Source organism: Telmatherina bonti, assembly GCF_933228915.1.
Source record: "Telmatherina bonti genome assembly, chromosome: 18".
NCBI classification, from domain to species: Eukaryota; Metazoa; Chordata; class Actinopteri; order Atheriniformes; family Telmatherinidae; genus Telmatherina; species Telmatherina bonti.
In genome coordinates, this window is record NC_136616.1 from 15,532,614 (window position 1) to 15,560,483 (window position 27,870).

Genomic DNA, 27,870 nt, shown 5'->3' on the forward strand with positions numbered 1-27,870 from the left:
ATGTTTCCTTTTCATTTCTTCACACACAGTGGTGTTAGGAACCAACCACAATGTGGTGTGATTATGAAGGACTCAAGAAGCTGGAATAGTTCCAACTGTTCTGACCAGAAACCTTTCTTTTGTTACGACGGTGAGATTTTTAATGATGTATGAAGATCAGACAACATCTCTGTATTTAGCTTAATAACTGGAAAAAGTCTGACCTCTTTTAATTTGCTATTTTCTCATGCAGACTGTTGTTCTACGTGTGTGTGACACTGACAGCAGGTCACATTTAGATTTGCACATAAATTCTTTTACCATGAAGTAAAAAATTAAAGTGTTTTTAACTGCATTAATTTTTTTTACTTGTTTCCATTGCTTTCATGGCAGATAACATGATCCTGATAAAAGAAAAGATGAACTGGGAGGATGCCTTATACTACTGCAGGGAACACCACCGTGACCTGGTCTCCATCACCAACCTGGATGAGCAGAGATGGGTCCAGGAGAAAGCCAAGAACGCCACAACTCCTTTTGTCTGGACGGGACTGCACTACACCTGCACCCTGGATTTCTGGTTCTGGGTCAGTGATGAGAGGGTCACCTATAAGAACTGGGCTTCAGGTCAAGATTGGGATGACTGTGACATGTCTGGAGCCATGGAGACAGGAGGACAACATAAGTGGTTAAAAAAAAAAGATGATGAGAAGTTTAATTTCATCTGTTTTAAATCTTAAAACTCATAATCGCTGCATGCTGATTTAATTGTATGTCATCATCTTTGAAAATAATGATTTTTTTTTTTTTTTTTTTAAAGCTTTCGGAGAAATAAAGACATTGTAACTTACAGTTGGGAAAAATGAAAAAAGTAAAGCTGCAGAGTAGTTTTTTATACATTGGTGATATTTTCTTTAAAAACAAATCAACTAGATTACAAAGTTTGGTTAAATTAAGAAAATTTAAGTTATAGTGAAGAAAATCATTTTTATGTCGCTTTTAAGTTTTTTGTTTTAATTTTTCAACTAAATAAATTGGTGAGATACATTAGTTATAGTTATAGTATATACATTATACTATACATCGGTCTGATTCTTTCTTAATTGACTATTAAAGACATTTTAGGGTTTCGAACAAAACGAACAACAAAAATATGTGAAAATTAAAAGAATATTATGTTCGGTCTTTTCATGGTGGTGGGATAAGTATTCAAGTTTATTGAACTAAAAATACCAAAGCGTAATAAAAATACCATTAAACTACTTAAGTATCCCACATTGCAATAAAAATTCTACTGGAGTTTTTGAAGCAAAATTTAGTCCAGATAAATAAAAATACTGGTTTCCTATCAAAACTAAACAAAGGAAGTTTGCTTCAGTGACTGTATTTTTCTTTCTTTTTTTTTTATCATTTTAGTCCAACATAGAGTTACTTTAGCACATACTGAAATGTAAACTCCTGCTTGTCAGAGCATTTAGCAAATCATGTCCTAAATTCTGGTGCGCCGTCGTAATAAGTCCAACCACACTGTTTCCTTTTTTTTCTTTGTTCAAGATGAAATCCTTGTTGTTTTCCCCAAGAAAATAATCATCAAGTTAATTTTTCCAAGAAGATTTTTCGGGGTTTTGCGGCTCAAAGGATTTTTCTGACTCTTCAGACTTCAGTCTATTTCTCTCAACCAGTCTGTTCAGCCGTGGTTGCTGCAGACTGATTGTAATTATTATGTATAAAACTGTAGATAATGTGTTTGCATGCTGTTTATTTTTAAAATGAGCGCTTTCATAGCACAATTAATGCCTCTAAGTTTTCTGTAAGCCATTTGTAAACCCTTTGTACCAGTTAAGCACGGTTTAAATGCTCCAGCCTGAGTATTGTTGCTGACTGTTCATCCTGTGTTCCCTCTTTATCACTCCGTGCTACGATTAACACTGCATTAATAAAAATTTCACTCTTGCAGAGCACTTTTTGGATGTGGTGCACATCTTCCGTAATCTATAAAACAGTGAGCTGCTCTCCTTCTGCATAAGTCTTAATAAATTTCCCTTTGATATTTCTCATTGAGACTCATAATTAACATCTTCTCTTTCCACAACACTTGTAGCACATGATGCAGTTTGGAAGTCCTTCTGCTTCAGTGATCAATCGAGGCTTGATAAACGACGCTTTACAAACTGCATGCTTCAGTGTGTTTTTATTTTATTTTTACTCAGACAGCATGTGAATGTGTTTCCTGTGAATATAAGCGGCAGTCTGTGTATTCACTGTATTTTCCATCAACATATCATCTGGAATCATGATGTACTATGCAAAAACACCTCAGTTATGTTACTTCATTTGACTATATCTTCCTGTTTTTCTCACGAGCATAGCAGCTGAGAAATAGAGATGTTTTTGTTTGAACTTTGATCTTTTATCTCAGCCAGTTAAAGGATGTCAAACAAGTGATAATATCGTGTTTAATAAATGTAAATGTAAAATATAGCAATGATGAAAACAAAAATTCCCTCCAGTAATGAATGAATGAAAGCACTTTTCTAATCCCCAAAGGGAAATTTAATAATAATAACACATGACGCATTACCGTCATAGTCTGAGTCAGCATTTCATCAATACTATTCAGAATTTACATACATTTACAACAAACTTGCAAAAGAAAATACATCTTTGTGCACACTGTCTGCTTAGAAAAAGAGGAACAACTATTGCAAATTAGTGATGTTTGGTATATTTGCAAGACAAACTATATACACGTAATTATCTCCAGCTAATGAATCAAACGGCTCAGTTTTGATGCAAGAGGAGAAAACATGATAATATGTTTTCCACAAGTCAGGAAAGGCCACATTTTAATGACAGTATTTGAGATTACAAGTTAAATATTGATAGATGGAAAAGCTTGTTTTATTCTGGTGACAGTTAACTCCGCATGTTGGGCAATTTTTAAGTCGTAACAAAGCAAAAGGTAAAAGAAAGTAGTCCAATGCCAGCATAAATAAAAGCTGCAATAGCTGCAGCAGCTGAAACATCAGATAACAAACAGGAAGTGGAATCTTTATCCATCAAAGAGCTGCTTTCTGAAACTGAGATAATGTGATTAAGCCAAGATTTTTCAGTTATTCTGCTGAAATTATACTTCATTCAGTTTCATAATAGCAGTAACACATACACTACAATAGAGATTTAATGTGTGCAGCTAGCTTGCTCCAGCTAACAACCAGGCTAGCTAAAGCTGGAGTTGCTAATTGTTGCTCAGCAACAGGTGTGACGACAGACAAAAAGTACATTTTGTACAGTTGAAAACTGTTTAACATTTTTATCCAGTGTTACATTTCATCCATTGTCAGCTAGTGTTTGGTATTTTAAGTAGTTTCTATGATCATCTTCACCACTTGATGTCAGTAATTCTCACATATTGTACCTTTAATTGAAAATCTTGATCATTTTAGGCTACAAAAAAATCTGTTCAGCTTTCCTGGTTTTATGGTCTGGGGATGGAATAAGTAAAATACTGACATTTTAAGGGACTGCTGCTCTAATTTGAGAAAAAAAAAGAGTAAATTATAAAAAAATACTATAGAAAACACAACGTAGCCTGCTTTTCGCAGTTTGTCATCCTGCTAGCATCACCATTGATTTACAAACCTAGCATCACATTCCCAATCACACATTTGACCATTTAGCTATAGAAGCCCCAGTTTGATTTAAGGTCAGTGACATTTACCAGAACATGTCCTCATGAGAGGTTATTTTGTAATCCACAAATGATAAATTATCATCTCATAATGATAAAGCTAAGTTCTCTTAGCTAGCCCACACTTGTATATTGACATATTTACCACAGCCTTGAAATTTAAATGCAACAAGTTCAGAGTTTTTTGCTTCAAGACTGTAAATGTAGGCTGTAAAAGCACAAAGATGTGTCATTGTTTTATTTTAATTTGTTGTATTATGGTTTAATTCTGAAATTACTAAATAATTCTGACAAATATATTTAGTAATTTCTCTTTCAGTGTGTTCTGCACATATGTGTGTTCCTGTTTATTCCAGTCCTGTTAAAAGCCGTCACTTCCCTCACAGTAACGACCCAGTTTCAGCACACTCAGGAGATTTGTATGTTGCTGCCTTTCTTATTATCTTATCATTTATGACTCATTCCTTTTTGTTTTGTCACATTTTACTGCATTTTGCTGCAGCCTTGCAGTGAAATTATCAGCCTCATAAAAACTAACCTTAGTCATGTTTTGAAATGGATAGAAAATATGTTTTTACAAATGAATGATGATTTTTCAGATTATAGTTGAATAAACTTTGGAAAAATGTCATCTATGGTTAAAAAAAGAAATATTTACAAACTGTTTATAATGATATGTGGAGATGTTTATGCACAAACATCCAAGTCATTTAATTCATTGTTAATCACCATGTTGCATCACTTATTCTTTTATTCAGAGGCAGATTATGAAGCCACAATCTCCAGATTTTGTCTCGTGCCATTTAATCTAACGTCAGCATTACAAGATGTTCATATCTAAACTGTAAAACAATGGAAAAACAATATAAATGATGATTTTAACTATTACTGTACATTCAGTGGATTTTTACTCTTTCCCATGTAAAATATTGCAACATTTGTCAACAGAGGTTAAAAAAAAACAAGCAAGGAAAAAAAAGATATGCTGTAAAACTTTGTAATGCGCTATCATATGTGTATTCTTTGTTTTTTTTTATCTGACCTACTTTGTGGCAAAGCCATTTTCATTAATCAAAAATAATGATTTATGTTTGCCAACTGGCACAGAAGCTTCATAAAATAAAGTCGTATCATGTTTATAGATATAGTGAAAATGAGTCCTGATTTTGTCCTTCCAGTTATTTGCATCTGTGGTGTGAATTAATGGTTTGAAAAAAAAAAAAAAGAACATTTGAAAAGGAAGTTTGCTTTTTCATTTAATTTTAGTTTGTTGTATTAATACATGTTGATGGGTAGCCTGATTTATTGAACAGGGCAGGCTTGAATGTAAAAATTAGGCCTCAGCTGGTGCTTTTTCATTCACTACACAATGATTTAGGCTATATGTTACATTTATAGTAAATACATTTGTTATGTGATTTAAATATGTACCTGAATAGATAAACTTACAATAAAACATTCTCATGTATGTATTAAGTTCAAAACTTCTTGAATCTGTGAAAATGTATAACAGGATATATTTGTAGGAGCCATACACATAATTTAGAGAGGGTATTGTCACTGGGTGTGTGGTTGGTGTTGCATTGTTGCCATGGATATGGATTGGGGTCACGTGGATGTGGATCGGCGTAGGGCTGAGGAGTTAAAAGGGCACTGTCAGCCAGTCATTCGAGTTTTGCTGGAGAGGGCGGCTGGGAAGCTGTGGTTTTTGTTGACCGCTCTAGTTGATGCACATTTTGCGTTGCACACTCTCATATTATACTCCATACTCCCCTGGTGTACGGACGAGTTCTGTTTGACAGTGGAGGCCATTACAGCCCAGTAACAGGTCAGTGTGCAGTTTCTCCTCCACTTCATTAATATTGTCATGAATCAAACCTGACACAGCTGTTGCTCTGTGCAGGTCGTTTCACACCACCAACATGAGGAGTTCATTATTTCTGCTTTACTTCTTTTACGTGGGTTGGAAAACCAACCACAGGTGGAAGCCTGTACCACAATGGAGACCATATTGTGTCGTGGTATGGAAACAGTAAAGGTAGCTCCAACTCAGCATCTAACAGCGCCATCTTGCTGCTTCAAACCGGCGACATGGTCAGTGTTCGTGTTTGGCCTGGGTACAAGATAGATTATAATGGTAACGGTTACTGTACATTCAGTGGATTTTTGCTCTTTCCCATGTAAGAACAATGCAAGCGCCGTATTAAATAAATATTAAGAAGAAACAAATATTCATGTTGTAAAACCTTTTCATACAAAATTATATATGATTTTATGTGTATAAGTTGTGTTTATTTATGTTTGTTTTTATGTATGTTTATTTTATCTTCTTTGTGGCACAGCCATTTTCAATAAATAATAATCATGTTTTTCTTTGTGTGCCAACTGGGAGAGAAAAACCCCATGAAATAAAGTTGTATCATGTTTGTTCATAATGCAAGAATTACTTGTGATTTTTTTTCCCTCTCACTTATTTATATCTAAGGTGTGAATTAGTATTTCAAAACACATTTCTCCTCTTGAAAAAATTTAAAAATAAAGTTTGGGTTTTTTTTAAATTTTATTTTTATAGTATTTATACACGTTGATGGGTAGTTTAATTTATTAAATATGATAGGCTTAAATATAAGCATTATGCCTGAGCTGGTGCCTTTTCATTCACTTTATTGATGATGTATAGTAATATGTTACGTTTGCACTAAATATATTTGTTGTTAATTATGTAACGTAAATATGTGACTGACTTGATAAACTTAAAGTAAAACATTCTCATGTATGTATTATTATATAAAAACACTTAAGTTTGAATATGTGACAATGTATTACAGGATATATTTATCTGTAAATAAGGATCTAAAACATTATAACTTTATATCTGTGTGTTTGTCAGGATTGCTGCCTTGTGCAGATGTACCAGTAGCTGAAGAACTAATAACTAATAGAAACTTGAGTAATCTACCTGCATACTGATACCAAACAAATACTCAATGCTATTTTTATCACCATGTAAGAAAACAAAACAAAGATAATCTAAAAATTACTTTAAACTTTCCCACAAATAGTTAGTGATTGGTAAAACAACAAGGTGGGTAGAAATCCTGGATAGACAGGAAGAAATTATGTTTAAAAAAAAAAAAACATGATGCTGTAAAAACTGTTTTTATAAAATAGAAACAAAACCTCTTTTCCAAAGAAATTAAATTAAAAATGTATTTTATTTCAATATTTATTAAATCAAATCAAATTTAATTAATAAGGCACTTTTCATATGTTAGAAACACAACACAAAGTGCTTTACAGATTCAAAAACACCCACCACCACATATACACACACGTGTACACACATATTTTAAATTTACACCTCAGAAAGTTGTGGCTGAATACCGAGGACCCTAAGTCAGTAAACACCATCTCAAGGGGTCGCCTGCACCAGGTCCCGCCAACAGCCCCAGGCCTCAGCTTCTCCACTCTAGCCACAGTCCAACCTGATGCTCCAGATCCAGCATGAGATGGAGACTGTTCGCCCAGGGCTGATAGCACCCCCACTGCAGACTGAAGAACACTAGAGACATAGTTTAAAAATAAGAAAGTATGTAGGCTGAGAACATTAAAAAAAAGGGGATTAAATATGTAGATAAAAACTATAAAATAAAATGAAATGAAACAGACTAAAATAAAATACTACTTAAAAAGCCAAATTAAATAACAAACTAGAAAAATTGCTGTTCTTGCAGAACAGCAGTGTGAATGCTTTCATGCTGAAACGCTTGAACTGTAATGCTAAACTGTAATGCTAATTAAAAAAAACAGTTAAAATAGTTTAAACAGAGTTAAAATTGCTGAAAGCTGAGCTAAAATTAGTTGAATGTGTTTGAATATGGCTGAAATGTGGTTGTGGAAGGATTAGATGAAGAAGTTGTATAGCTGAGGTCAACAGTTGAAAGATTTATAGATCAAAATGGTGTTTCAAGGTGTTGAAATTGTTTGAAGGTTGTGAAATGAGTGCAAGACAGTAGAACTTGGCTGAAAAATGGGTGTAAAACAGTTAAAAATGGCTGAAATATCCTGGTTGAAGCCTTAAGCTGAACTATCAATGAAGATGGAGAAAGCAGTACAAGTGCTGAATCCTGAAATGGTGTTAAAAGGAGTAAAGAGGGGTTGAAAGCTGAACTGAAAACAGTGGAAGACAGTTGAACATGGCTGAAATGTCCTGGTTGAAGCCTTTAGCTGAAGTATATATAAAGCTGAAGCCATTAGTACAAGTGTTGAAGCCTGAAATGGTGTTTAAAAGGAGTAAAGAGAGTGGAAAGTTGAACTGACAACAGTGGAAGACAGTTCAACATGGCTGAAATGTCCTTGTTGAAGCCTTTAGCTGAAGTTACTCTCAAGCGGAAGCCATTAGTACAAGTGTTGAAGCCTGAAATGGTGTTTAAAAGGAGTAAAAAGGGGTTGAAAGTTGAACTAAAAACAGTGGAAGACAGTTGAACATGGCTGAAATGTCCTGGTTGAAGCCTTTAGCTGAAGTATATATAAAGCTGAAGCCATTTGTACAAGTGATGAAGCCTGAAATGGTGTTTAAAAGGGGTGAAGAGGGTTGAAAGTTGAACTGAAATGAGTGCAAGACAGTTGACGACGGTTGAAAAATGAGTAAAAGACAGTTAAGCGTGATTAAAATGTTCTTGTTGAGGCCTAAGCTGGACAGGAGACATAAACAGCTCTGTATTAACAGTGCTGAATCATCACTGAACACCTTTGACCTATTAGTTGTCATGACAACGGCCCCTCCCTTCACTCACTGCAGTTCCAAAATGACACGCTGGGGCTGAGAGGGGGAGACTTTTTGCTTCGCAGACCCTCTGTGAGCCTTCCGAACTGCTCGACGTTACACAAAAACCGTAACAGATATCAAAATAATTCTTTCACCGTGAGTGGCAGAAGGCTTTCAGGAACACAGGGATGTAATTTATTTGATCCTAGAGCGAACTGAATTTAAATGACAGCGAGTTAAAAAAAAAAAGTGGAGCTGAGAGGACATTTTTCCATTGTCTATAGCAGCTTGAATGGGGAAAAAGCAGACTTTAGGTCGCTTGGAGGGCCGTAGTTCAAAATCTGTAGATCCGAGCTCTTTCATTCTTTGACTGAGTTAAAGCCAGGAAGATTTCCAAGGTTTTGATGTATAATATGTGTCTGTAGGGCAAAAGCTTCAGGAGTTATGAGAATTTGTTTGAGGAGCGAAAAGTTTTAAAAATTTAGAGTGGAGCTAGAGTGACAGCAAAAATCTGATTTTGAAAAAAGTTGTATGATTTTACAACTGCGATATTTCAAAAACGGTAGAACATATGGACAAGTAAAGTCATTTTTAAATACCTGAATTTCTTGTGACTTGTATAAAGTTTGAATGGTGTTTCTAGGTGAAAATTTGTGGAAGGAGTAGCGTTTTGAAAGGGCGAAAGTTTTTGTGGAATTTTCAGCTGTTTCCATTCATTTCAGTGGTAGAAAAAAAGTAGAAAAAGTAGAATATTTTAAAAAGTAAAACAGTTACAGAGTAGAAAAATTGTTTCCCACCTTCTGCTGAATGAGCTGAATGTTTTGATACCAAACTTGTTGAAATTGGTAGAACCTAGCGGAAAAGCATTCACACAATTACAGTGGGGCTCCAAAGTTTGGGCACCCCTGGTAAAAATTTATTTTATTTTGCCAAAAAGAAGCTAAGAAAAGATGGAACATCTCCAAAAGGCGTCAAATTATAGATTAGACATTCTCATAACATGTAAAAAAAAGTTCGATCTTATTTCCATCATTTTGACTTTTAAAATAACAGAAAACAAAAAATGGCCTCTGCAAAAGTTTGGGCACCCTGCATAGTTAGTACCTTCTATTCCCCCGTTTGGCAAGTATGACAGCTTGTAAACACTTTTTATAGCCAGCCAATAGTCTTTCGAATCTTGTTTGGGGTATCTTCACCCATTCTTCCTTGCAAAAGTCTTCCAGATCTTTGAGATTTCTGGTCCATCTGTGACGCACTGCTCTTTTAAGGTCTATCCATAGACTTTCAATTATGTTGAGGTCAGGAGATTGTGAAGGCCATGGCAAAACCTTGATGTAATCCACCTTGGATTTTGAGGTGTTTTTAGGATCACTATCCATCTGTAGACGCCATCCTCTCTTTAACTGCAGCTTTTTCACAGATGGCATTAGGTTAGCATCCAAAATTTGTTCAAATCCCATTGAATCCATTTTTCCTTCTACTCATGACATGTTCCCTGTGCCACTGGCTGCAATACAACCCCAAAGCATGATTGATCCACCCCCATGCTTGACAGTTGGATAGAGGTTCTTTTCATTAAATTATGTGCCCTTTCTTCTCCAAACGTACCTGTGCTCATTCCAGCCAAAAAGTTCAATTTTAACCTCATCAATCCACAGAACTTGTTTCCAGAATGCATCAGGCATGTCTATATGTTCCTTTGCAAACTTCAAATGCAGATTTTTGTGGTAAGGACGTAAAAGAAGTTTCCTTCTGATGACTCTTCCATGAAGGCCATATTTGTACATGTACCTCTTTATAGAGGAATGGTGTACCATAACTCCAGTATCAGCCAGATCTTCCTGGAGGGATCGTGCAGTCAAACTTGGGTTTTGACTTGCTTTTCTTACAATCTTGCGAGCTGTTCCGTCTGATATTTTTCTTGGTCTTCCAGATTTTGCTTTAACTTCCTCTGTTCCCAATGACCGCCATTTCTTGATTACATTTGGAACAAAGGATATTAGCATCTGAAAACACTTTGCTATTTTCTTACACCCTTCTCCTGCTTTGTGAGCATCAACTATTTTCCGTTTCAGTGTTCTTAACAGCTGCTTAGAGGAACCCATGGTGCCGATTGTTGAGGCGAGGTCAGATGAGTCTGGGCATTTAAAACCTTTGAGATTGACATCACCTGGTCTTTCCAGACACTAACTGTAAACAATCCAGGACACTGTCAGGTTTCAGTTGTAAAATTGGGGTCATACAAGGTACTGTCTCTGCAGGGTGCCCAAACTTTTACAGACACCATATTTTGTTTTCTGTTATTTTGAAGGTTTAAATGATGGAAATAAGATGTAACTTTTTTTGATGTGTTATAAGAATGTCTAACCTGTACTTTGATGCCTTTTTGAGATTTTCCATCTTTTCAAAGCTCCTTATTTGCACATTACACCTGTTGAGCATTGCAGCATCACAAGCGATGGACTGGAAGGAACGATGACGGAGACAATGATCCTCTTTAGCCTCTGTTGCGGATTTATTTGTAGGCCTACTGATTGAAAATTGACATCTTCTCTCTTCAGGAAACTCAGACACAACTAACAAAAAGGTAACTTCAACGGATGTGCTCTGCAGACGTGAAAGTGATTACGCAGTTTGTGCTCAACTGGTAAAACAGCGCCACACTGTGGTGATAATCATAAATAACATCCCTCTTGACAATAAGACATTAAAATCTATTAGTAACACAAGTACACAAATAAATCTCTTAACAAAACATACACGCTTAAGTGGATTGTCTTGAGATGTCTCAGAAGTCCAGGTCATTTGCATATGCTTTTCTGTTTTTTAAATGTACGTCAAGCTATTCAGAGACGTTTGCCCAAGAAACTAAACTAAATCTCTTTTACTCACAATGTGACAAAGGTTTTTCTATATAAGTATAAACACCTCAAACAGGATCATCTGTTTAAAAGTAAATTATCCCTTTTCCTTCAGATCTCCTATTTTCACACACAGAAAAACATCTTCTCTCAACTACATTATTAAATAAAATCTTCATTTATATTCAGAGTTTTTTGTTTCGCAGCAAATTTCTGAAAGACCATATTAGCATACAAATAAAATACCATACATGAATCAACGAAGGTGTCAAAGCTGGTTTTATTTATATTTGTCAATTTATCCCCTTGTTACATTAATCATTAACAGTTCTCCAAAACATGGAAAATCTGCAAACAAAATGTATTTAATGATTAACAAGCAAAATATTACGAATAAACTTGATCAAGCAGCTGTAATTATTCTAGTCAAATGGATAAATCATTTTCAATAAGTCAAATCTCTATCTGCAGCCGAGGAGGAGGAGATGGAGAAAACAAATTATTGCATCAGTTCCTGCCTTCTCTATAGGAGTGTCTTTGGACATCACACTGAACCAAACATTTCCTCCCGATGTGCCGTTGGAGTGTGAATGGTGTGTGTTCGGCAAAGCATTTACTATGATACACATGTCTGCTGAATATCATTTAAATTGTCAAAAAAAAAACAAAACAGAAAAGTGCTTTTATTTTACTATATTGAATCAAAGTCATTTAAATAATATGAATATAATGAACATTTTGCAGAACATAATAACATATGGCTTCATAGTTCATGAAATTACAATATATCCTTCAGAGCATGGCCGTTCAGTGTGGCGACTCATAAAACGCATCTGTGATGCTGAGAAATAACTGAAAACAATTATAATAATAATAACTCAAGGTAAGAAAGCTGCATTTAAAGGCGATCGCTGATGTCGTCATGCAGTTTTACTTCTCGTCTCCTCGCTCAGCTGAAGGTGATGAGGTATTCTGGGTAGGCCTGGTCATCGTGGAAAACCACAAACATAGAGGGCTGCTGCTGGTTGTTCACGACACTGTCGAAACAGTCGGTGGGGTCGGTGCCTCGAGGAGGGGGGGCTTTCATGGAGGACCTCCCAGCGGTGTAACGGCCAGTCAGGACGCGAGCAACATACATCCGCTTCAGACCCGACGCATCCGGCGGAGAACATCCACCGGCCGAGTAGCTTGCATTGACGGCGAAGTAAACTCCTCTTCCATATGCAGCAGCTGCGATTAGAAACATAAAGAAAGTCATTTTACGCCATTTGGGATCAGCTACCTCATAGCTAAGAAGCAGTCACTGTCGATGGGGAAAGCTAATCAATATTCTCGCTTTGTGGTGATGAATGGTGAGATGGCTGTGTCTACAGCCACACATAGGTGATATCAAAATCCATCACACATACACTTAGATTTATTTTGTTCAACCAGGATTTAATTTGCAAACCAATATTTTTGTTAGACATTAGTTTCATGCAGCATCACAACTATTCTGAAAAAGCGCGCATTCTAGTTTATGTTGTGATGGTATAATTGTTTTTCCTTTGAGTTTCAGTAGCTCCAGTTCCTTGGCTGTGAACCAGCAGGTGACCACGGGGTGGAGCCAGCTAATTGGACCGAACCAGTGGCAGAAATGGGGGGGGGATTTAGAGTTTTGTCTTGTTCATTTAGTTATGTTTTTATGTGTCATCCCCTTTGTCTGTTTTGTTTGGGCTGATCAGCCACTATTTAAGTTTACCCTTGTGTGTCATTTGTTAGGTCAGTTGGTTTCATTTTGTTGTTTGAGTTACTTCTGTTACAAATTCTTTTATTACAGTTTTGTTAAGTTGACCTCTTTTATAGGCCTGATTTATTCATTCATGTTAAAACAACTTTTTCTTTTTGGGTCATCATAAAAACCCTATTTCTTGAACTTTAAACCTGTGCCTGACTGTGCTTCACTGCTCGGCCCATCACAAATGGAGTAGAAAAGCAAGTCTCACCATGTGCGCCTGCAAAACTCCTGTCAAATCGGTCTCTTTCAATGCAGTTGCACGACTCTGCCGATGTACCGTGGTAGAGAAACTTCTCCCCCAGCTCCGCTGCGCCGTTCTTAGCAAGTATACGCTGCTTGCAGACACTGTAGGCATGCCACAGGTAGAGGTTCTGCACGCGCTCAATCTGAGTTTAGGAAACAGCGTTATTTTATTTTATCTCTACAGCTTTTGTTTTCATTTGTTAGAAAGAAATGAAGCCTACTTACTTTGCGAATATTGTACTTGGCCGTTTTGAGGAAATATTCGGCTACCTTCTGGTATTCGGGCGAGTTACTCTGTAACTCCACCTTCTTAAAGATTTCCCCATCCATTGGTTCCCAGTGTGGTGGCAATTCCAAGGCTAAAGTAAAAGCAACAGAAATTTATTTTATGGTTTTAAATATTTGAAATAAGCGGCATCACTTTTTTGTTTTTTTACCTGTTTCTGATTCAGATCTTTTCACTTGGTATGTGACACCTGCCAGAGAATCCGTTGCTTCTTCTTTCGTCAGGTTTACTTTCAGCGTCCTGCCGTCCGGTGTAGACATATCGACAGACGTCTGCCTGCGTAGGCGAGCCTCTTCCAGTCTGTAGTTGTCACGCAGGCTCAGCTCCTGCCATTCTCCGTTCATATCCTTCATGGACCACTGGACCGTAAGGGCCAGCATGGCCTCATCCTTATCCTGGAGGTCTTTACAAAGTGCTTCTTGGACTGCTTTGTGTATCAGTTCAGTGACACTCAAAACATCTGCTTTCAAGCCTTTCAGCACATAGACCTCCTGTCCCGACCCAGACCGAGCTCTGGCACCGGATCTAATGCCATCCCTCGCTCTGTTGCCGCTCCCTGCGTCCGAGCCGTGATGTCGCCGGCGCTCCATGCCGATTCCCAAGATGCTGATTTTAGCCCGCACTGCTTCCATCTCCATGTCATTAAGCAGCGACAGCTGATGCACTTCCACCACTCTCTCTATGAGCTCCTTCAGCAAGATGCCCTCCAAATCGCTTTTGATGGCCTTGATGGCGTCCGGACCACAGCTGATTACGCGGAGCACCGCTGGCTGGGGGTTTGAGGGCATGAAGGCTTGGGTTTGTGGTGCTGAGCGTGTGGTTGCTCTGGAAATCTTTTCTTGCAACTTCTTGAGCTTTTCTTTGGCCTTTTCTATATTAAAAAAAAGAAAATGACATGCCTATTCATTTTCACTTTTCTATTGCTAATGTCTGAATTATAGCAAGTCTGTTTTTTATATTTGTGGTTCACAGTGAAACTATGTGTCTATGATCCAGTTGTGTTATTGTATGTGTATGTAAAGTGCCCTGTGACAACATTGTTGTGAAGTGGCGCTAAACAAATAAAGCCGGATTGAGTTGAGTTGTTCTTTTATGTTCTAGTTCTATAAATGGTCGAGATGTTGTTTTGTCCAGTGCGATTCACGTTGTATTTAAAGCAAAACTGAAGACATTTCCATCACTCCAGTTACACTTTGGGCTTCTGACATTAACACAAAGAATCCACTGACTGCATGAGAGCAGATTAAAACGAATGTGATCATTATGCTAGCATGCTGCTAGCAGTTAGCCTAAAGTAAAGCCTTGCTAAGGAGCCAACAAGCTCCCGACTATACAAGTCTGACTTACAGAATTTTGTCGGTCCTGACTGAACAAGTACCTAGATTAGATGTGATGTGGTAATAATTAAACTTTAAAATATTTTTTTATGTGGATACTGTGTTGTACTTGAACAAAAGGTTGTTCTTTTAAACCTTCTTTCTTTACTTTGATGTTGAACAGTCTCTTATTTCTCCTGGTAATTTCCCTCACCCATCAGCAGGGGTGTCCAGCTCTGGTCCTCAAGGGTCATGATCCTACAGGTTTTCTATGTATCCCTGCTCCAACACATCTGACTCAAATTATTCAGTATTGGATCCATTTAATGGAAGCCAGGCTTGTAGAACAGGAATACAAGGAAAACCTGGAGGACAGCAGCTGTCAATGACCAACTTTGGACACCCCGGCTCTAAAGTGTTTCATAACTCCAGTTCATGCATGAAAGGCTGATCTCGTGTATAGTTGCACTATCAGCTAGTGACGCCTCACCAGGTATGCCATGCTTACACTGTCCTTCCAACAAACTGGATCTGTGTTTTCTTCTAGTTTTTTAAACACAAAAGAAGACAGAAGACCATTCCCGCCAGCAGGCGTCAGCCTCCGGAACAAGACTTCCTCAAGTTATTATTATCTACTACAATGTTGAATTTCCCTTTGGGGATTAATAAAGAATTTTTCATTTTCATTTCACAAAGTGATTTCCTCACTTCAAGATCATTGGTGCACAGAAAAACAGTACCATCATTAGACCCTGGACATATTTTATCCCTGTTAAGTTTTGAAGCAACAACCCTGGGAGTGCATACCATTTTCAACAGATTCTGATTTGTTCCGGCTACTCTTCACATCCATAATTTGTTTTTACAAAATAACTTGTTCAAATCCCCTCTTTTATGTGTGACGGACAACCGACTGTTAATATCATATAAGCTGAACTGAAGAAAACATTTCTTTATAAATAAAAAAAAAAAAAAAACCTTTCAAGCTGAGGCGGCGTGGAGCTTTCTGTCCAAACCGACTCTCCAGCTCTGATCTGTGAATATGTGAGAAGACAGATAATAAATAACAAGCAATCTGAAGTGGATGGGACTGTCATGTGCTTGCGTCAAGTGAAAGCCACACCTGAAAGCCTGGAAGACCGGTTGTTGCAAAATGATGATTCGGATAAGTGTCAGAGAAATGGGCTTCAGAGCAGTGACAGCAGCGGCCATGCCATCCAACATTGCTTTGCAAGCTTTAGCAGAGTCCATAGCAGCTGCTCCTGTTGGAGCAAAACAGACAGCTGTTGCAGTGACAGCATGGCACTTTCAGATTTTATTTGCAATGGTCCATTTTTCTCATCTTTCAAATTAAAGATCAGCTGTTTTAACCTGAACACATTTTCTTTCGTCTGTAATGTGTAAAGTTTTCAGTAATTAATACACAGGCTTATGGGATGTTAGGTTAATGTCATGCATACAGCTACTCATAACAGTCATGCATGCAGCCACACAGAACAAACCAGTATTGATGGCTGGGAAGGCCACCGAGTTATAGCCTTTTCTTTCACAAAGCTTCACGATCTTTTTGCAGTTTTTTCGGAAAATGTCAGGATCACATTTGAAGGAAGCATGGAAGATTTCCTTGCAACCGAGCATCCCTGGTCCTGTGGTGCAAACTAAATCAGCTGGATTTCCCACTGGGAAAAAAAGCAAAGATGCATGAGTTAAAAACATATTTAAAGGTTGTTTATTATCTTTTTTTTTTTTTATCAGAAGGCTTACCTTTCATTAACTCAGCAAGGACAGTGGGTCCTGCTGCAGTTAGAATGGCTTTGGAGACACCTGTTGAGTTCATTTAACATGAGGATAAAATATTCTAAGACTTGCGATATAAATTATATAAAGACGCACAAAGCTTATGAGGCCTAATTTATATTCTTTGAATATAACATTAATGTTGTACCAGAGTCATAGTTGGAGAAGTCCGTTGTGTTGACAATGACATCAGTGCCGGCTTTTATGATGTCACCATGTAGCATCTGAAGCTTGACTCCACCCAGCATGGCTGTGACCCCATCATTCGTTACCGACACGTTTTGGTAAAAGGAAGCTAGAGGCGTGGTGACAAACAAGGAAGAATCATAATGTATGTGTAATAAAATACAGTTTTGACAACTAACCTGTGCAATATTTGCTACCATAGTGGCTTTTTATAAGCTTTGGTAATATTTTCACAGAACGTTGTTGCTTTAAGTTGTGAACTTATTCATAACGATGTACATTTCAGCCTGAAATTTGTTCATAACCACATCCAGTTTTCCTGCATTTGACAAAACGCATATGAACTAGTCACACTAACCTTGATCTGGATTAGAATCATTTGTGAATCCTTTGAGATGCAGATTCTTCTGGGTAGACTGGAAGGCCTGGAGAAGAAAAGTAAATAGGTTAAACAATCTCCTTCCGTGTGTTTACATGGGAGTTTTAATTCCTGTTTAATTCCGAATAAAAGTTAAATCTGCTTTAAACTGATGGAAAACAACCATGTAAACACTAATTCCTAATGCAAATTTCTATTCGGAATTAAACCTAATTCCCATGGAAGTGGCTGGTTTATTCCCATTTTAATTCCGATCTATTTAATTCCTCTGTCATGTAAACCTTCATCCCACTCTAAGTTAATTCCGGTCGTTCTGCGCATGCTCTATATCTTGTCCTGTCCCGATGACGCGCATTGTTTTGTCTCCCGTGTTCGGTGGTCTATCTTTTTTCTTCTTCCCAGTTGCTGCAAAAAGTGAAGTAGTACACTCGTTTTGAGCTGCTACTTCATATTTATAATAAAAATAGCGGGTAAACTGGTACTTACTATGTCGTTTTTACAAGTTACGACTGAAAAGACGAGAAGCAGGGAACCAACTTTGTTTATTTCCGGTATACGTCATATGTCCCGTGCACCGTCTGTCAAATCAGAACCCTTCCCAACTCACTGCTCTAAAGAGGAATTAAGTGAGGACGTGTTTCATGTAAACGTTCATTCGGAATTATTATGTTCATGTAAACTCGTAGGAGAATACGTTAATTACGAATGATTTAATTCCGAATTATTAATTCCGAATTAAAAAACATCATGTGACCGTACCCCTTGTGATCTAAAGTTTTCATGCAGGCTGTAGGGCCATTTCCTTTACCTTGCTAGATTCTTTGTCGTTGGGATGAACAACAATGCGGACCAGGAAACGGGATCTGCTGGCTCGGCTCTGCTTAAACCTGCTGACTTCCTCCAGAAGAACCTTGGCCGCAACGCTGTGAGGAAAACGCAGGACTGCACCGGTGCCAAGAACAGGAAACACGACTGAACTAAAGCCTCGGATTCCACAGGAAGCCAGAACTTTTCTGATTCCCTGCCTCAGCACCTGGAAGGTCAGAGAACTGTTTTTGTGTAGTTTGCAGGAAACACAACGAGCACAAACATGGATACTCAAAATGAGCAAAAGTATTTTACCTGGACTGCCCTTCCATGTGGATCATTATCCCAGCAGACCTGGTTGAGGAAGATGACTGCTTTAGATTTAAGATTGGGCAGGTTCTCCACTACGACTACATCACCAGGCTGCGACGCTCCTCCTGCCTCCTTATTAAACTCTGGAGTAAACTGAGGTCCAACGCAGTTGGACAAAATATTTCCAACACGGGTTGAGAGGGGATTGTGGCCAAGCATAGGAGATACAAGAGCATCCACCTGGAAGCAAACAACCATGTAAGTGCATCTAATGAACACTTCCTGGAGGATTCCAGTCGTCTTGTTGAGTATAATTGACTTTCTTCCTTTCTTTTTACCTGTTGGGTCTCGATTGTTCCTTGAACAATCTCAACGCAGATGTCACCGTCGCCAGCAAAAGCTCCTCTTTCTGCATCTTGGCCATCAGCACCAAGCTGGATCTCCACGTCACACTGTGTGCCGTTTCCGCCACCTGTCCCTTGAAGAATCCTGCTGCACGCCTCCTGCATGGCCCTCACCACCTCTTCTCTGTTATCTATGAGTATAATTTTGCTCAGACTGCGACCGCCCTGACTACCAAACTCCTTAATAGCAGATACAATAGCCTCAGAACACACTGAGACGGGAACACCAAACAAACCTGAGCTGATACACGGCAAGGCAATGGAGTTGAACTCCATCACTTCAGCTAAATCCAGAGCAGACCGGACAGTTTTTTCAAGCAAGGCCTGCTCTCTGCCGCCTGCTTTTCCAGCTACAGGTCCAACGGCATGCAGCAGCTTCTTGCATTTCAGGTTCCCACCTGTGGTCACCACCACTTCACCTGTTGGGATTTTTCCCATCTGCTTGACTATATCTTTACTTTCTTTCTGCATCTGAGGACCAGCTGCCTTACTCAGCGCAGCAGCAACACCACCGCAGTGGTCCAAGTCTTCGTTGGCAGCGTTCACCAGGGCATCGGCATATTGTTGAGTTATGTCGCCCTTATACACCAGCACCTGAAGGCCATGCTGAAAGCTGTACTTAGCAACTCCCTTATTCCTACTCATGTGAGGCTGTTCTTCTAACTGGACTAGACACTTGTGATAATTAGAAACATGCAAGAGGTTTTCTCTTCCAGAGTGGCTTTCAAAATACCTCACCGCTGCCGGCAGGTCAATGGTAATTCGGTCCTGCACAAGAGAGTCCAAAAACGGACCAAGCCTATTCCTGACTTCAGTCACTTTGCTGGAGGGACCTTGGAGCACCACCATGGGCCTGGTGGAAGATGGTACAGGACAGAAGCTTACGCCAGAAAAGTCAAACATATGAAGCGAGAGCAGCTCTGGTAGGAGCTGAACCAACTCTGGGTAAGGGAGAAAGACTTGTCCTTCAACCCTCGACTGGTCCAAAATAAACTGTGTGACCATTTCATTTAGGTCTTCGACTTCTAGAGTGTGTCCCAGTAAACACACAGTGTTGTCTGCAGCGAACACAACCGCAGCCCTGCACTCTCTTCGGTTCATCTCTTTTGCCTTGGACTTGAGTGTTTCCTGAAGCTCTGGAGGCACAACAGAGCAGTTAGGAACATAAATTTTCACATCCTTGAATTTTTCTTCTAGCTTTTTCTCTGCTTTGTCCAGTTCATCAGGAAACAGAGAGAAGAAATGCAACTCTGTGTCGCGCAATTCGACCTCCACCTTGTCACCAACTCCTAAAAACTTACCAAGCACCCCTGGACTTCCATAAGCCTTCCTTAAGAAGGTCAGAAAATGGGGGCTCTTGTTAGAAACAGTCCTGTCTAACACCAAACTCTCCTCAGCAGAAATATGTTCACCAGCCTTGAGAAGATCTTCGACTAAACCTTCCAAAACCAGCTGGCCTGGATCTCTCTGTGTGACCTTCAGTCCTGGAAAATGTTGTCCTAAATTTTGTTCAATCTTTTTCCAGAGCAGGCGGAGTTTCCCCTCACCAAGGCGACGAACACTGGTTTGCCTCTCACCATGGAGCGAACTTCGATGTTTAAAAAACAAGTTCTCTAAATCTGTCAGCAAGGAGGTGACCATAGAACGAGCCCCGACAACAACAGTCATGCCAACACCACTGTACACTTTCACTTCATCTTCTTCAGTAAACGTCATGCTGGACTGCAGCAACGCTTTGACTTTATGAGAGTCCAACTCGTAGTGGCAGAGGTAACCATCAAAAAGTTTGTCTACCTCAGATTTCCAGTTACTAACATCACCAGGCACAGCTAAACGCCTGACTAAAACCCTATCCTCCTCCGGGTAAAGCTGAGCAGAGCAGCACACAGCAGCAAGCTCCTGCTCCAGTTTTTTCTTGGCTTTTTGATGTTCCTTCAGGTAACGAAGTAAATATGAGTCAAGCTTCAGTTCATACTCTTCACCACTAGGGGTCAGGCTTGACGCACCGAGCTGCTGATTCTGCTGATGGAAATAAAACCATCCATTAGAGGTTATTTTCGGAACATGGCAGCTGCACTAAACAGTCACTGAAAATCAGCTTTAAACAATATTAAAGACACTGGCAGGGACATCTTAAGCTGATTCAAGAAACTACCTCTTTATTTCTACTATGGAAAGAGACACCCTACCCTCCTCAATGGCTGAATAAATAAAAAATTATATTAAGTAAAACAATAAAAGAATAACTTTATTTAGGTTTATTTGTACAGAAAAACACAACAGACAAAGCTTGTTGAATTAAATAAAACAAAGTAATATAAAAATGTAGTTTTCCAAGCTGTTTTTCTATCATATTATGTATTCCTTCATATAAATGGAGACACTGTTTGACCAAAAATATTTTATTAAAGCAGTAAATTTGACAGTTTAATGTCTTAAAGGATTTTTTCTTCAAATTATCATTATCATTATTTTTTTACATAACATTAGAAGAAATCTCTTCTTTAATCCCTTGAGGGAAATTAATGTTGTACATGTTTATTTATGAATTTTTATTATTAACGATATTATGATGTATCATTATTTTAAACTAAATATATACATATTATTTTCCTCAGTGGCTTTTACATTAATCCGACATTTAACTTTTATTTAATTTTTCTTCTCTGAGGTTCTGTAATAAAGTAATTTTTCTAATTCAAGTCATTTAAGATGCATCTATTTCACGGGTGAATAAATAAAACATTCCTGCCCAACAAACATGATCTTTATTTCAGGTTGTTCATTTTTTTTTTGTTTATAAAAATACATATAATTTAAAGTGGACAGGTTATATGAAGAATTTCTTTTTATGCTCCTTTTCATTCGTGTTTGATGTTTATGTTGTATCAGTTGTTCTGTATTAGTAAAGTATAAAATAAATGAATGAAAGTTTCATATTTAAGACAAGCATTTACTGTTATTAATCTCTTTGTATATTAATTGTCACTGCATAATTTAACTGATTAATTATTACAAACAGCAGTAAATAATAAGTAGAATAAGGATATTTTGTCTTGTATGTATGTAGTAATGATAATTTACTCAGAGAGAATCTCTAAACTCACCGATGATAAATCTGGCCCCGCTGACTGACCAGGAGTCTGGGTAGGAGGAGGCGAGCTGTGGGGAGCCTGGTTGTTTCGCAAAACCAGAACCAGAGTACGGCCCGCAAACTTCACCACATGCTCAGATTTTTGCAGGACTCGTTGCTGAGCTGAGGGCGAGAAAGAACACAGTGACTACCAGGGCCTTTGCCTGAGGTTCCTGGGTTGCCTCTCTTAGCTACATGCATGATGACAAAAGAAGCTAGAATCTGTTTCACTGTGTGCATCTCAGATATACAAACAATATTTTATTGTTACATTGATTGATTTTATTACAGATTAATTCAACACAAATTAATCTGAAATGCTAGTGGCACACTTCTTTTAACCTTATCCAACCAAACGTCACTGTATGAAAGAAACTTTACGGGAAATCCTGTTAAAGATAAGATACAGGTCTCATGTATCCTGGTACCTACCAAAATGCAAAAGACTGTATATTTAGATTTTGCTAAAAGGACTATATATATATATATATATATATATATATATATATATATATATATATATATATATATATATATATATATATATATGTGTACTTTTTTTTCTCCCAAGTTGTTTTTAGGTTGGCCTTTAAAAGGTTCATAGTTCATCATATGAACTTTTATTACTGTGTTGAGGCCAGTGGAATTTAATGGAGTTATTAAGTGCAGTTCTTTGCTTCAGTTCCTTTAATACAAAGAAAGTTTGAGCTGCTGGAAAAGAAAAAGATTTCTACCTGTTGACCACAGGTGGTCCCCTTCATGACGCTTTGTCACGCAGGGTGTGTGTGTGTGTGTGTGTGTGTGTGTGTGTGGGGGGGGGGGGGGGGGGGGGGGGGGGGGGGGGTAAACTAAGCCTCGGGGAAAGTGAAAGAGAAACTGTGAAAGAGAAACTAAAGCTACGCTCTTCTCTCGACTTTCACAATACATAACAAAAACAGTAAAGTTACATTGATCCATAAACTAAGATAGAGACAAACTAAGAACAGACAAAATAACACGAACCTCAAAATAAAGTTTCCACGTTTGCAAACTCCCGTAAAAAAAAACTTTCACTTTCAGTCCAACAACACGTAATATGACTAAATACAACATTAAAGCGTACATTTGAACAGGATCCGGTGTTATTTCTTACCCTCTCGTTCTTTAAAAGCAATGCTGTACACTTTGCCATCTTCACCATCCACCTCAGTCACCCTGCCGCAATCCCCTCCGCTCGATTTGCGGGAAATATGAAAATAATTTTCCACCTTCTTCTTCTGCTCGTCGTTCAAACTGGCGCAGTCAAAGAAAACCGGATACTGGTGCGGATTTTCCATCTTTTAGGCTTGAATTAAGACAAGTTGCGCATAGTATGTGAGCTCTTCTGGTCTCCGACTGGACGTGTGTGTGTGTGTGTGTGTTCAGTGCCAGCAGACATCAGCTGCGGAACAATCTGTGACAACACACACTCAGCCTTTTTTTCTGGCGTCTGTAAAGTTAGACCTTCACTGCCAATGCGCACAAATATTACGTCATCCTGTTTTTTTGCAAGTCATTTCCTTCTCTTTGCGCTTTTGGTTCGTCTGTTTACACGCAAAGAATAAATGAGGGCGCAGTGTCTTCCTTTCTTTTTACTTCTTGTTGAAATGTGCTGCAACCTTGTGGGGGTCACACAGTCACAGGTCATATACCTTGCCAGTACAGGGTTGGACCTTCAGAACCGATAACGCTGGTTCTTCAGTGTGTATGAAGAGGTGTTAACATTACTCAGAGATTTAGCTGGAAATGTCATGACAACAGCTGCTGCAGATTTGCACGTCTTTGATGACGATCTCCCATTCTGTCACATTTGATTCATTTATTGATTCATGAATTAATTTTCTTCACTGCTTAGTCCAGTTTAGGATCACAGGGAAGCTGCTGGAGCAACCAGAAATCATCCAAATGAAGAGCAGGGGTCCGCCATATTTCTAAGATGCTCTGCTGGTTCCAGATCTGCTGACTGGAGTAAAATGAACTTAATTTTGTGTTCAAGTAACCTGAGATGATTTGAGCTGCGAGACGTGGTGCATTATCCTTTTGGAAGTATAGGCTAACCATCAAAGATACTGTGGTCATGAAGGGATGGATTTGGTCAACACGATTAGGCCGTGGTGTTAAAACTGCACCTTGTTGGTTCTAAAGGGTTCAAATCATCCCCCCCCCCCACACCATTACTCCACCTTCAGCCTGAAGAGTTGATGCAAAGCAGGTGGATTCATGAGTTCACATTCCAAAAACCGTCTTTCCTTCTCATTCTGATGCTCTGTCTGAATCTCAGTAAGTCTTCTCAGCCATGTCTACATGTGTTGAGCGGCATGCGATTGGCTGATGAGATATTTGTGTGAAGAATTCAAACAGGTTTGCCGATAGCATGTTGTTTCATTTCTGTGCTGTTGAATAGTTGGTTTTGTGTGTTGGGAAGTTCTGCACTTTCTTCTTGCAACCATTGTGTGCAGTCCTCCTCCACCCTGGTCTTTGACTGCTGTCCAACAATAAAACCTTTCTGATGGGGCCTGACTAGTTTATTAAGTGTAAAATGGTTCTGTGAAGGGTAAAAGTACACACCAGGATGTTGTCCTCTCCCTGTTCATCAGGTAAAATAACTTACAGATCAACAAAAATCCCCAATAAGCAGGGGTTAAAACAGTGTTTTATATATCGGGGAGGGACCTGTGGCGTTGGGTGTGTGTACATCAGGTGTTGACACATTCCTCTGGTTGACACGTCAGTCACTCGTCATCTCAGATCCAGTTTGAACAGCACAGCTGGTTTATAAAATATTTCTGAAATTCCACTTTCCTGTGTGTCTGTTTGAGCGAAAATGATTTATGTTGTTGGGAAAGTGAGCGTGAATAAGTAATCATATACAGTAAATGAATAAAAATAAAACACAACAGAACACTTTGTAATTGTTGTATTAACCTAGAACACAAAGGCAGGGTGATTTTCTTCATTTTTTCATCTCCAATTTATCATTGTCCCACCAAATTTTATGACATATAAAATGTACTTTGTATGTATCTATATTTATTCTTAGTGTTTTATAGAGTTTTAGGTTTATTTTTATTTTGTTATTTTATTCTGTGTTTCTTTCTTATTTTATGTTTGTAACTCTTTTGCTTCTGTGTTTTCTTCATGAGGATCCTCCGTATCGGGAGCTGTGCCTGTTTGATCTGTGGGGACGCCCTGGTCAGGGTTGTCGTTGGAGTTTTTGCACTGCAGCCTTATGGCTGCCGTGTGGGCCCTGCCCCCGTCCCCGCCCTGGGCTTTTACTGGGACTGTGTCTGTCAGTGGCTCCTGATGTGGATGGATCCCCTAGATATCGTTTCCTCACAGCAGTGTCAGGCCAGATACAGAGACAGAAACCTGAAGGTGGTTTTATTTAGGTAGAATAAGGGTCAGGGGAAGGGTGGGGTTGTGTGCTTGGGCTGGGTGTGTGGTTGCATGTGTGTGTGTGTGTGTAAGTGTTAAACTGTTTTTTGTTCATGAAACACTTTGGTACACAACTGTAAAAAAAAGTGCAATATAATTAAAGTTTGATTTGATTTGATTTGATTTGAACGTCATGTTGCTAGGAGACGTCTGTCACCCAGAAGTTCTGATCAGTCATTTCTTGTAAGACTTCCCACCAGACAGGTTGACAGTAACGTCCAGTCAGGAGCAGCTAAAGCTCAACAACTTACAAGAACATTATTTGTTGAAAGCCAAGAAAAGGTTTGCTCACCGTTAATCTGCATGTTATTTCTGCAAACTCTTAGTAATAAACACTGTTGTATTGTTTTAGTTGGGCTTTTGCTGATACGTCCATTTTGGGTTATTTTAGTTGCTAATTATTTGTTTCTGATATAATTTTATACTATATTTGTTTATTACTCAGTGAGTACCAGGGTAACTCTCCTAATGTCTAATGAAGTAGCAAATTGCAAATATACCATGTTGATTTATGAATATACTAGAAAACAGCCTTTAAACTGGTGTCCACTGTAGTGGACACGGTGCATTAAACAGTTAAGGACCGTAAAACGTCCAGATTTTTTTCCCGAAACCTTCATGTCCTGAAATAAAAACTGTTAACATAGAAAAAGTTTTATTTTTTAGGTCTGAAATATCTGATATTGTTACATAGATGTGAATAAAAACATGTGTCGTTCTGTTGCCGTGGTGCTTTGAATTGCATGTCAGTGAGTTCTAAATAGAACCCGAGTAGAAAAGAACACAATGAGTTCTGAATACATGTATGATGTCATCACACTCAGGAGTCTATATGCAGATGATGGATTGATTGTTATTGTTCCACATTTAACATCCAGAGAGACAAACACACATTTGGGAGGAAAGAGATTTGATGGGGACAAACACACCTTGTGAACTGAAGACGATTCAAGTTGAAAGATTCATTCAGGACCCCCGAAACACACACCTGAGATCAGATTTCAACATGTCATCACAGCTGAGCCCCGATGCTGTCGCTGCATCAGGTAACTGCTAAATGCATCTGCTGTGGAAACACACTGGATGCTCTAAAATAACCACTGGTCCCTGAACGCAGCGCAGGTCGTTGCAGCTCTGTTTCACACTGAGGTGTTTCCTGTTGAAGAAAAACATCCTGATTTGAAGAATCACTGTAAAGAGACGATCTGAGCCTGAAATCTTAAATCCAACTTACTAAAGCAGAATATCCACGTTATTTATCATGTTGGGAGGGTTTCCGTCTTTTATTTCCTACTGATTCATTTAATCCACAAACTGCTTATTTTACACATGAAGTTATGATGTAAAAGGATTTTACTGAGATGCTGTTTGAGATCATAAATCGTTCACAGCTAATTTTAGCAGGAAAAATTAGTTTGAAGACTTCCTAGTTCCAAAAACAAACCTTGTTAGGATGAGGAACAAGATAATTGGTAAAAATTTCCCGAAATAATGAAAATAATCCAGACTTTAGATCAAGCGGCAACCTCTGGTGGTTAAAAGTGAAGCCTACGCGGAAGTGCGTAAAACTGCAGTTCTCCCTTCATCCACTAGGGGCTCCAAAACAGAGCCAATCCCCATAGACTCCCATGTTAAAAAGACCAACTTCACGGCAGAAATAAACATGTTTACAGCCTGGTTCAAAAATCTATTTTAGGTTTAATAGGTCAGGTTTACCTTCATGACAACTGTGGGGGGAGTGAATTTTTTTCTAACTTGCCCGTTTAAAAGTAATTTAGTCTCAAAGTTTGGCATATTTAGGGGCGTGTCCTTTTGATTGACAGGTACCCGATCTCTTGTTTCAAGTAAGAAGAACGTAAAACAACCGCGGTTTTTAGCCGGTTAACAACATGACTTAGCTTTAGCCCGCTTACCTCCGTTAGCTGGTTAGCTCCTGTTAGCTCCGGGTTAGCTCACAGCCCCCCTCTCAGCTCCACCTCTCTGCCCATATATATATTTTCCGGGCGAGACGACGCGCACGCCCCTGGCAAGATGGCGATGGTAGGACCCGCCCACCGAGCTTCAATCCAGCTCTTCGGAAACATATGGGTGACGTCACGGAGGCTCCGTCCATCTTTTTAAATACAGTCTATAGTTTAGACATGAGAAAAATCCTAAAACATCTGGGGAAACTTTCATTTCAAGTCTTTTATAAAGTAAAACATAAAACCTTCTGAAAAGCAGCCTGTTAATTCTTCTTTCAGGGGTTCTTACTTTTGTCATTTTGTAGTTTTAGTCGAATTTAAAAAGAAAAAAACACTTCTTGAATAAAAAAATCATGTTGCTTAGTTTATAATATTTTAAAAAGATTTTCTCTCAAAGTGAGAAAGAAACAACATAGAAGAGTTTTTTCCACTTAATGCAGGACGTGAGACGAGTTTTTCTCAACTTGTTTAAAGACGTTTCTCAGTTATAGAAACTCTAGATAGTTTTCTTACT

General features: G+C 38.5%; 1 protein-coding gene across 1 annotated transcript; it reads right to left on the reverse strand.

Moving 5' to 3' along the window:
• Positions 1–11,847: 11,847 nt before the first annotated feature.
• On the reverse strand, positions 11,848–23,255 carry LOC306769189 (protein mono-ADP-ribosyltransferase PARP14-like; the record flags this gene model as incomplete). Its single annotated transcript, XM_079257755.1, has 15 exons — positions 11,848–12,529; positions 13,285–13,462; positions 13,545–13,678; positions 13,757–14,476; positions 15,900–15,955; positions 16,045–16,183; positions 16,424–16,600; positions 16,686–16,745; positions 16,867–17,013; positions 17,263–17,329; positions 18,092–18,316; positions 18,406–18,642; positions 18,741–20,825; positions 21,914–22,062; positions 23,072–23,255. 15 exons carry the CDS (start codon positions 23,253–23,255, stop codon positions 12,249–12,251), a joined length of 4,839 nt encoding a protein of 1,612 aa, XP_079113881.1. The 3' UTR covers positions 11,848–12,248.
• Positions 23,256–27,870: the final 4,615 nt, after the last annotated feature.